This window comes from Nerophis lumbriciformis, linkage group LG29 (genome assembly GCF_033978685.3).
Source record: "Nerophis lumbriciformis linkage group LG29, RoL_Nlum_v2.1, whole genome shotgun sequence".
NCBI classification, from domain to species: domain Eukaryota; kingdom Metazoa; phylum Chordata; class Actinopteri; order Syngnathiformes; family Syngnathidae; genus Nerophis; species Nerophis lumbriciformis.
The window spans coordinates 8,187,402-8,198,690 of NC_084576.2; the positions used below are offsets into that span (position 1 = coordinate 8,187,402).

Consider the following 11,289-nt stretch of genomic DNA (forward strand, 5'->3'; position numbering starts at 1 on the left):
AAAGGGAATAAGCGGTAGAAAATGGATGGATGAATGGATATTTAATAATTTCCTTTTTCTAACTACTTACGTACTAGCTGAGCACACCAACCCATTACATCACACCCATACACTTACTTACTTACTAAGATACCTATTTACTTATACTTACTACCTTTTACCTCTCAACTAATGTTGACTTGATACTTACTATATATAAATTAGGGCTGTCAAAAGTAACGCGATAATAACATTATGGTTGGATGAGGGAGTTGTGACGGCACAGGACCACAAGGGGATTATTGCTCTAAGTAGTTATTATATATATATAAACAATATAATATAGTAAATAAAGAACAATATATTTAATTAAACAACAAAGGAATGGAGTGTGACAAAATCCAAAGTGGTGTATGGTGTAAGACTATGTGTAGGAATTAATTGCTGAGTGTTACCAGAGTGATGAGTGAGGAAGCGGACAAATCCAAAGGGGCTAGGCAGAGTAGGTCTGTGTCCAAGCGGGAGGTCGGGATCCAAGAGGCAGTCAGGGAAGCAGGGGGAGATGCGAGGAATGGCGAGACGCACAACTCGACACGTGGAACAAAGGCAGACTGCAGGAAGGATGACAAGGGAAAACGTGAGACCATACAAACACGACGGTGGAGAACACAGAGAGCGAAGCAAGGTTTGCATAGAGCAGGATGATAGCTTACGGGACATCAACAGAAGGTTAGGTTCCGGCGAGGGATGGCAGGTTGTGCAGGCTTTTGAAGACAGGATTTCTCATTAGCGCCAGGTGTGTAAATTGCCGGCGATTGATTGCAGCTGCTCGCTGACGCTGGTCTCTCGGAGCTGCGCTCAGCGCTGCACACAGATGAATGCGCACTGACGCACGCCCGAGCCGTGACACAAGGTCCCTTAAGGGCAATCATTTTTTTTACGCATGATTAACGTCCTGAGTCCTTTTTGACCCTCGGCCCGTTCCGTAGCTTAAGGAAATGTAATGGCGTCCAGTTAATTCGGAGCCACAAGCGTGGAAAATAGTGAGCAGAAATGCACAAAGAAAGCGGAACATTATGGAAGTCTCAGGTCCAAAGTCATGGCAAGTCATTCTAAAGACAAGACCATTTTCTCTTCGATCGCCATTAGACGACATCGTTGGAGCGAACGCTGCTTTGTCACTTGTAGAGAGGAGAAGCTTCATGTCCGTGTTTACGTTACAGTTGAGTGCATTAAAAACATAAAATGTAGATTGTTACTCAAACTGCTTTAGTAAGATGGAATGAAAGCTAAGCAGCAAAAAGACGGTAGAGAAGAAGTCTAAAGTCACTTTTATTGGAGACTTTTGTCACAAGTCAAGTCTTTTCTCATAATAATCACACACGTCCGGCTTCACAATAATAGCGCTACGCTTCACATCCGCTTTAACCAACAAAACAAGGAAAAACCGTTTTGCAATAGACCATGCTATTTTGTTATTCTGAGATATTTCTACATAAATCAATGTTTTCTGACAGATTAAAATTAAGTGTATTGTAAATGCGTCAGCGAGATGAAGGAGGAAGACTGTCTTTGAACAAGTCAGCCATTTGTTTCTGTTCACAAATAGCACTGTCCAACTAAATATGCAGAGGCACGACACACAACACCACAGTCTCTTTCTCGTCTTCTTCTCTTCCACTAAGACCAGGGTTAATACTACAGGCATTCCTGCCACTGCCCTCTGCAGCCCACATTGTGTAATTACACTTACTACTTTGACAATAGAAGCATGAGCGTAACAATCCACATGTTGTGTGATGAGGTGGCGACTTGTCCAGGGTGTACCCCGCCTTCCGCCCGAATGCAGCTGAGATAGGCTTCAGCACCCCCCGCGACCCCGAAAGGGACAAGCGGTAGAAATAGGATGGATGGATGGATGGTGTTATCAATCCGTGAAACTGTTATCTGAACATGAAAGTGTCATTCCTCTCCTCTGAATGCAAGTGCTCCTACAGCAGGAATAACAATTCAGTATTCCTACAAAACATAAACTCTGGCAAGACACCAACGCACTGCAGGTAAATATTTTATTCTCTTTAAAAGCGTGTTGAGCTGTTTAAAAAAGCATCACGTTTACAAAAAACTAAACATTTATTAAAGCAAACTAATTGTCCTGTCATGGCATTAAAAACTTGAAAATGATCTGGTACATTTATGAATGACGGAAAATTCCATCTGTCTGCAATTAATCACAATTAACTTTGAGTTAGCTATGATTATATATATATATATATATATATATATATATATATATATATATATATATATATATATATATATATATATATATATATATATATATATAATAAGTGCGTCGATCTAGACGGCCGCTGCTGCAGTTCGCTCTGTCTTTGTCTTTTGTCTTTGTTCTTTGTTTGTTTTGTACTTTTTTATACTTTTTTACATTTACTCTACATTTACTTTTTATCGAGTCGTGCCCTTCTAAAAATGCAGTCTAGAAGTGTTTTTTTCGTCCTACTGACGGTGGGGACGCTACTGAAGAGCTCAGACGGACAACAAGAGGGGAGAGCCTCTTTCATCTACACCAGGGAACAGTTGTTAGCGGCACCAGTTATTAGCATCCAGCTAACGGACCCGGCGCTAACTAATCAGATCCCGTAGGAGCTAAAAAGGACTTATGGAGGTGCTCGTGGCTCTCGAGGGAAAGGGAGACGCTCGAGACAGAAGAGGGCTGAAGCAAGGAGGGAGAGAAGGAGATATAAACCATATCTTCCTTCCGTCGTCATGGGTAACGTGCGGTCTCTGGCAAATAAAATGGATGAGTTGTTGGTGGGATGAGTTGTTGGTGCTTGCCGCTAGTCAGAAAGAATATCGTGAGTGTAGCCTAATGTGTTTTACTGAGACGTGGCTGCACGACGATGTTCCGGATAGTAACGTCTCTATAACCGGGTTTCAAACGGTCCGTGCTGACCGGGACCGAACCAACGGCAAGCGGAAAGGAGGGGGGCTTGTTTTGTTTATTAATAAGAAATATTGTCATCCCGGTCATATCACAATAAAGGAGCGCCACTATGACCCGAATATAGAGATGTTCGCTGTAGGACTCAGACCATATTATTTGCCCAGGGATATTCCGCATGTTATCATGATGGCAGTATACATCTCCCCCTCTGCTAACACTTCCACAGTTCGATAGCCAGACTACAAACCAAGCACCCGAAAGCTCTCATCCTCATCTCGGGATATTTTAACCATGTTACTATGGACATATCCCTACCCAACTTCACTCAGTATGTCAGCTGCCACACCAGAGGAAATAAGATCTTGGACCTGCTGTACGCAAACATCAAGGATGCGTATAGCTCCATACCGCTACCAGAGCTGGGCCGGTCAGACCACAACCTTGTTTACCTCAACCCCTGTTATGTGCCTCTGATCAAAAGATCCAAGAGACACTACAGGGCTGTTTTGAGGTAACTGACTGGCAGGTGCTTATGGAGCCTCATGGAGAGGACATTGACGGGCTCACAGAGTGCATCACAGACTATATCAACTTCTGTGTTGACTCAAATGTCCCATCAAGGACAGTCACCTGCTATCCAAACAACAAGCCGTGGGTGACCAAGGACATCAAAGCCCTACTGAATGAGAAGAAGAGGGCATTCAATGCTGTTAACAGGGAGGAGGTGAAAAGAGTTCAGGGGCTGCTGAAGACTAAACTCAGGGAGGCCAAGAAGAACTACAGGAGGAAGCTGGAAGAGAAGCTGAAGGACAACAACATGAAGGCGGTTTGACGAGGTACGCAGACCATCACCGGCCTCAAACCGTTGGGGGGTAGGGGTGGACGGAGACACAGAGAGGGCCAATGAACTAAACCAGTTCTTTAACAGGTTTGACACAGTGGCTCCGACAAGCTCCTGCCCTCCCCGAGACATGCCAGCCGGCCCCCTAACAACTTCAGCGAACCAATCCATCCCCCACTTCCCTCCTCATAGCCCCCCAACTCCAATGACTACCTCCCCCCACTTAACACCTCACCCTCAGCTTGATGCCCCCCCACCCCCATCAACCTGAGACCCCCCCAGTGTGTCTGTCTGCAGAACAGGTGAATGCACAGCTAAATAAGCTACAAACAAGCAAGGCCGCGGGTCCTGACGGCGTGAGCCCCAGGGTACTCAAAGCCTGCGCCCCACAGCTGCGTGGTGTGCTCCAGCACATCTTCAACATGAGCCTTAGGCTGCAGAAAGTCCCCACACTGTGGAAAACCTCATGCGTGGTCCCCATCCCCAAGTGCACGCGACCCAGCAAGTCGAAGGACTACAGGCCGGTGGCTCTAACCTCCCATATCATGAAGACCATGGAGAGGTTGGTCCTGGAACAACTTCACCCTACAGTCAAGCCCCACCAGGACCCACTCCAATTCACCTACCAGCCCCGTCTGGGAGTGGAGGACGCAGTCATCTACCTGCTGAACCGAGCCCACACCCACCTAGACAAGCCTGCGAGCAGTGTGAGGGTCATGTTTTTTTACTTCTCCAGTGCTTTCGATACCATATGGCCTGGGCTACTGGGTGTGAAGTTGGAGACGATGCAGGTGGAGGTCCCCTTGGTGTCCTGGGTTGTTGATTACTTGACTGACAGACCACAGTACGTGCGACTGCAGGACTGTGTGTCTGACAGGCTGGTCAGCAACACCGGGGCCCCGCAGGGCACAGTCCTCTCCCCCTTCCTCTTCACCATCTACACCACCAATTTCCACTATCACTCAGAGTCCTGCCACCTTCAGAAGTTTTCTGATGACTCTGCGATAGTGGGGTGTATTGAGGATGGTGATGATGAGGAATACAGGGCACTGGTGGAGGACTTTGTCACAAGACGAAGGAGCTGGTTGTGGACCTGGGAAGGAGGAGTACTCCGGCGACCCCTGTTTCCATCAGGGGGGTCGATGTGGACATGGTTGAGGATTATAATTACCTGGGAGTACACATCGACAACAAGCTGAATGGGTCAAAACACGCTGACGCACTCTACAAGAAGGGACAGAGCCGCCTCTACTTCCTCAGGAGGCTAGGATCCTTTAACGTCTGTACAAAGATGTTGAAGATGTTCTACGAGTCGGTGGTGGCGGGCGCCTTCTTGTACGCCGTGGCCTGCTGGGTCAGTGGGCTGAGAGCGAGGGACGCAAACAGACTGGACAAGTTGGTAGAGAAGGCCAGTTACGTGGTGGGAGTGGAGCTGGACTCTCTGGCGGTGGTGTCAAGAGAGGAGAAACCTAGCAAAGCTCCTAGCCATTATAGACAACACCTCCCACCCACTACACTCGGACATTGCGGAGAGAATGAGCAGTGGAAGGCTCAGACTCCCAAAATGCAACATGGAACGACACAGGAGGTCCTTCATACCGACAGCCATCAGACTGTATAATGCATATGTTCCTTGACTGCACTTAAATGTAGAGTATATGTAGAATTTATTTATATTATTCATATATTATATATATATAATATATTATATATATTATATTATTTATTATTGTTATTATTATTATCGTCTATTGTGAGCGAATTGTGGTGCTGAATTTCCCCCAGGGATCAATAAAGTACTTTCTATTGTATTCTATTCTATTCTATATATATACACATATATATACGGCCGGTCAAGCCATATATATATATACACGTATATATATATATATATATATATACACACGTATATATATATATATATATATATATATATATATATATATATATATATATATATATATATATATATATATATATATATATATATATATATATATATATACACACATATATATATATATATATATATATATATATATATATATATATATATATATATATGTGTGTGTGTGTATTATATTATATATACTTTAGATACTATATATATTACCTTATATTTCATTACTTAGTTATATACTTTAAGTAATAACTTCTACTTTCTTCTCGTAGTCAGTTATTGACTTCTAGTATTACATGCAGTATTCACTTCTCATCGAGTTGTCTTTGTATGACCTTTGGATGTAGGAAGTAAGGCTATTGTATTTTTTTTACTTCCTCTTCCACTTTTAGTCACTTGAGGAAAACTTCCAACCTTCCTGAGAACACAAAAATGTAACAATGACACATTATACAAACAATATGAAAATGAATTAGTACTTCCTTACTGTAAATGTATTTCCAAATGCTTAGGGAGTTGGATAAAAGCTACAACATATGTTATTATATATATATATATATATATATATATATATATATATATATATATATATATATATATATATATATATATATATATATATATATATATATGGGGCTTCACGGTGGCAGAGGGGTTAGTGCATCTGCCTCAATAAAAGTTACATTATTATATCTGTCATTAAATGTTGCATTATTATACTTGTCAATAAATGTTGCATTATTATATTTGTCATTTAATGTTGTATTATTATATTTGTCATTAAAAGTTGCGGGCACAGGGGTTAGTGCGTCTGCCTCACAATACGAAGGTCCTGAGTAGTCTTGGATTCAATCCCGGGCTCGGGATCTTTCTGTGTGGAGTTTGCATGTTCTCCCCGTGACTGCGTGGGTTCCCTCCAGGTACTCCGGCTTCCTCCCACTTCCAAAGACATGCACCTGGGGATAAGTTGATTGGCAACACTAAATTGGCCCTAGTGTGTGAATGTGAGTGTGAATGTTGTCTGTCTATCTGTGTTGGCCCTGTGATGAGGTGGCGACTTGTCCAGGGTGTACCCCGCCTTCCGCCCGATTGTAGCTGAGATAGGCTCCAGCACCCCCCGCGACCCCAAAGGGAATAAGCGGTAGAAAATGGATGGATGGATGGATATATATATATATATATATATATATATATATATATATATATATATATATATATATATATATATATATATATATATATATATATATATATATGTTCAAGTTGAAAAGCACATTTAAGTCGTAAACATGTTTTTATGCTCCAGCTAGCAAATGATTCCATTCATAACTCCATGAATATACTACAAATGTATGATTACTCACACATTTGGATTAACTGTTTATTAGCCGTCTCTAATAACTTAAAAAAAAGAGCCAAATATTTTGACTTATTGTCATTGTTAACGTCATTTGTTTGTACTAAAGTGCCATGCGCTTTTATTTTGAAGTGAAATTAGTCGTCACTCATCCGTGCAGGTGTTACAACACACCTGCCAGGTGTGACGTCATTTATGCAGTATGTTGTGTAATTCATCACCTTAGTTTTGTTTGAGTGTGCGCGCCTGCATGGGCGTGTGCGTGCGCGTGTGTGTAATGCGTCAGTGCGTGATAAGATCCAAACGCGGTGGGAGGCGTGGAGCAGGACCCACCAGAATGGAACTTCCTTCCTGTGCTGATCCAACTGGGGTCACGTGTTTATAAATGGCGGCTGGGAGCTTTTATTGTGGAGCAGCCTCCAGTCCGGACTCTTCATCCTCATCCTCTTCATCATGATCGCCTTCCTCACGTGCGCACTTTTCCTCTACGGGCTGCAGAAAAGCGCGCACTGCCAGCGCGGACTTTGTTCCGGTAGCCGGTGTTTCGCGCTCTTTCGGGACACCGCGGACTTCCGCGTAGCGCGGGAAAGTTGCCGCAACGTCAGCGGGACTTTGCTGCCGCCGACATCTGTGGACGAGGACGTCGGGAGCGTCTTGAGGCGCGCCGCCGGCGGCACTTTTTGGCTGGGGGGGCAGAACGCGCCCCACTGCTCGTCGGTGTCCGTGACGCTTGGCGGGAAGTTGGCGTTCCAAAGTTCGCCCTGCGTAACCCAGCTGAGCGGATTCGTGTGCACCTACGCCGTGGAGGAGCCCTGCAATGACGTCACGACGGCGGCGGGCGCCGCAGCGACGTACACGGCGCCGATGGACATCGCGCTGAACCACACTTTCCCGCAGGGAACTATCGCAGTGGCGGGAAAAAGCGGCGCGCGCCACCCGGACTCCAAGCATCTGTGCTTTGGCCGCACGTGGCTCCGCGCGCCCTGGAACTGCGAGGTGCTGCGCGGCGGCTGCGAGCACGGCTGCAACGTCACTTCCGGGTCGTGCGCGTGTCCGCCAGGACAACATCTGCACGCCAACCTCATCACCTGCGTGACGTCACGGCAGAACGGCAGCTGCCCCGCCGGGTACGAGCCCACCCGCGAAGGCGGCTGCGTGCGCGTGGACGCGTGCGCGCTCCACGAGCCCTGCACGGGCGAGGGCGAAGAGTGCGTGAGCACCCGCGACGGGTTCGAGTGCACGTGCACAGACGGTTGGGTGGAGGAGGACGGCGTGTGCGTGGACATGCGCGTGTGTGAGAAGTGCGAGCACATGATGTGCGTCAAGTTCGAGGGCGTGTACGCGTGCGCGTGCCGTGAGGGCTACAGGGTGTCCGAGCGCGACCCCGCCAGGTGCGACCTGCACTGTGAGCAGCAAGACTGTCCCGCCGAGTGCGTGCACGAGCACGAGTGCTTCTGTCCCGAGGGCTACATCCAGGACGTGCGCCGCAACAACACTCCGTACTGCACCGACATCAACGAGTGTGAGATCCAGCTGCAGTGCGCTCACACCTGCACCAACAATTTCGGCAGCTTCTGGTGCTCCTGCAACGAAGGCTACACCTTGTTTGACGGCTACATGTGCGTGCACGTGCACGACTACGACTCGCCCGTCACCCGCCAGAGTCCCACGCCTGCTGGCGCGCGGCCCGTCGCACTTCCGCCCTACGTGAAGACTGGAAGCGTTCTGGGCATCGGAGTGTTCGTGCTGCTGGCTTTGGGCTCCGTCTACTTCCTGGTCAAGCGCCTCAACAAACGCTGCGGAAGTCTGCAAGTTTCCTCCATCAAGAGGCCGCGCGTGGACATTTTCTACCTGCAGCAGGTGAGCACGGAGACCTACAAGAAACTCTCGTGGGACAAAAGCGAGCTGCAAAGACTTTAGTGCGCAACGAGAGTGGGACACGTGACTCTCACCGTGTGACCACGTGACTTCCACGCTTCAGACAAAGCGTGTCAGGTTGCTCTCCCTGCTGACAGATGATTACTATTATTGTTGTTATTATTAATAACATTTTCAACTGTTACTCCTGGTCACACTTAAATTGTCCAAAATCAAACCCATTTCTCGACCAACTAACATGTTAGCATTTTAGCCAATTTGATACTCCTAAAAGTCATAAATATTGTGACTTGTCTCGTAGAGACGCAACTCAAAGTCGATATTCTTATTTTCAAAGTCGATATTCTTATTTTCAAATCATAAAAACTTGGGAAAAGACACCATTTCCTAGAATTTGTTTGCTTTATTTACTGTTTATTTTAGTATTTGCAGTGTTTTGTCTGTCTTTAAAAGCCTGCAAAGAAACTGTCAATATTGTATATTCCGACAAAATACTGTAAAATTTCTGGCAGTGAAATATTTATCAATTAAGTCACGTGATCTGAGTGTATTATTAATCATATTTATATTTTAATGTGATGTTTGCATTTGATAACTGTAAGAAAGCCCATGAATGTAAAATATTCAAAGTATTTGCTGCTACTTGCATTATTATATTTGTTAATAAAAGTTACATTATTATATTTGTCTATAAAAGTTACATTATTATATTTGTCATTAAATGTTACATTATTATATTTGTCAATAAAAGTTACATTATTATATTTGTCATTAAATGTTACATTATTACATTTGTCATTAAATGTTACATTATATTTGTCAATAAAAGTTACATTATTATATTTGTCAATAAAAGTTACATTATATTTGTCATTAAATGTTACATTATTACATTTGTCATTAAATGTTACATTATTATATTTGTCAATAAAAGTTACATTATTATACTTGACAATAAATGTTGCATTATTATATTTGTTATTTAATGTTGCATTATTATACTTGACAATAAATGTTGCATTATTATATTTGTCATTTAATGTTGCATTATTATACTTGACAATAAATGTTGCATTATTATATTTGTCATTAAATGTTACATTATTATATTTGTCAATAAAAGTTACATTATATCTGTCATTAAATGTTGCATTATTATACTTGTCAATAAATGTTGCATTATTATATTTGTCGATAAATGTTGCATTATTATATTTGTCAATAAATGTTGCATTATTATATTTGTCATTTAATGTTGTATTATTATATTTGTCATTCAAAGTTGCGGGCACAGGGGTTAGTGCGTCTGCCTCACAATACGAAGGTCCTGAGTAGTCGTGAGTTCAATCCTGGGCTCGGGATCTTTCTGTGTGGAGTTTGCATGTTCTCCCCGTGACTGCGTGGGTTCCCTCCGGGTACTCCGGCTTCCTCCCACCTCCAAAGACATGCACCTGGGGATAGGTTGATTGGCAACACTAAATGGTCCCTAGTGTGTGAATGTGAGTGTAAATGTTGTCTGTCTATCTGTGTTGGCCCTGTGATGAGGTGGCGACTTGTCCAGGGTGTACCCCGCCTTCCGCCCGATTGCAGCTGAGATAGGCTCCAGGGCACCCCGCGACCCCGAAGGCAATAAGCGGTAGAAAATGGTTGGATGGATTAAAAGTTGCACTATTATATTTGTCATTAAATGTTACATTATTATATTTGTCATTAAATGTTACATTATTAAATGTGTCATTAAATGTTATATTATTAAATTTGTCATTAAATGTTGCATTATTATATTGGTCATTAAACGTTACATTATTATTTTTGTCATTAAAAGTTGCATTTATTTTTTTAGTTACATGTATCCATCCATCCATCCATTTTCTACCGCTTAATCCCTTCGGGGTCGCGGGGGGCGCTGGAGCCTATCTCAGCTACAATCGGGCGGAAGGCGGGGTACACCCTGGACAAGTCGCCACCTCATCACAGAGTTACATGTATATTTACCTATATCTACTAACTCATTTATTATCATACTAATTGATGCATTTTGCTCTTTATCAACATTTTGTAATATTTTGTCAAATTTAGTCCATTTAGAATAGTATTAAAGTGTATGATGATTTGTTGATACAAATGCAGACTTTAATAGAAATATTATTTAAAACCGAACAATCCTGTTTAATTTTTATCAGACGATATGAAAAATGATGTAAGTGCCATAAACATGAGTAAGTCCACTCAGGGGGAGGGGCTACTCCGTCAAGTAGGCGTGGCTAGTGTTACATGTCCGTGGCAGTGACGTCACAGGAGGAGCAGAAGATGCAGTGAGGAGCAGAAGTTTCTTCACCCTTTTTTCTTCCTCTGCCGACTTATCGAAT

The 11,289-nt window shown here is 43.7% G+C and overlaps 1 protein-coding gene across 1 annotated transcript; it reads left to right on the plus strand.

The window, feature by feature from the left end:
* The first annotated feature begins 7,446 nt into the window (after positions 1–7,446).
* On the plus strand, positions 7,447–9,609 carry LOC133571875 (thrombomodulin-like). Its single transcript, XM_061924396.2, has one exon. The coding sequence runs from the start codon at positions 7,496–7,498 to the stop codon at positions 8,960–8,962; it is 1,467 nt and encodes a 488-aa protein (XP_061780380.1). The 5' UTR covers positions 7,447–7,495; the 3' UTR covers positions 8,963–9,609.
* Positions 9,610–11,289: the final 1,680 nt, after the last annotated feature.

What these genes read in the sequence shown, in the direction of transcription:
- LOC133571875 (XM_061924396.2), top strand. Translation starts at nt 7,496, where the DNA reads ATGATCGCCTTCCTCACGTGCGCACTTTTCCTCTACGGGCTGCAGAAA.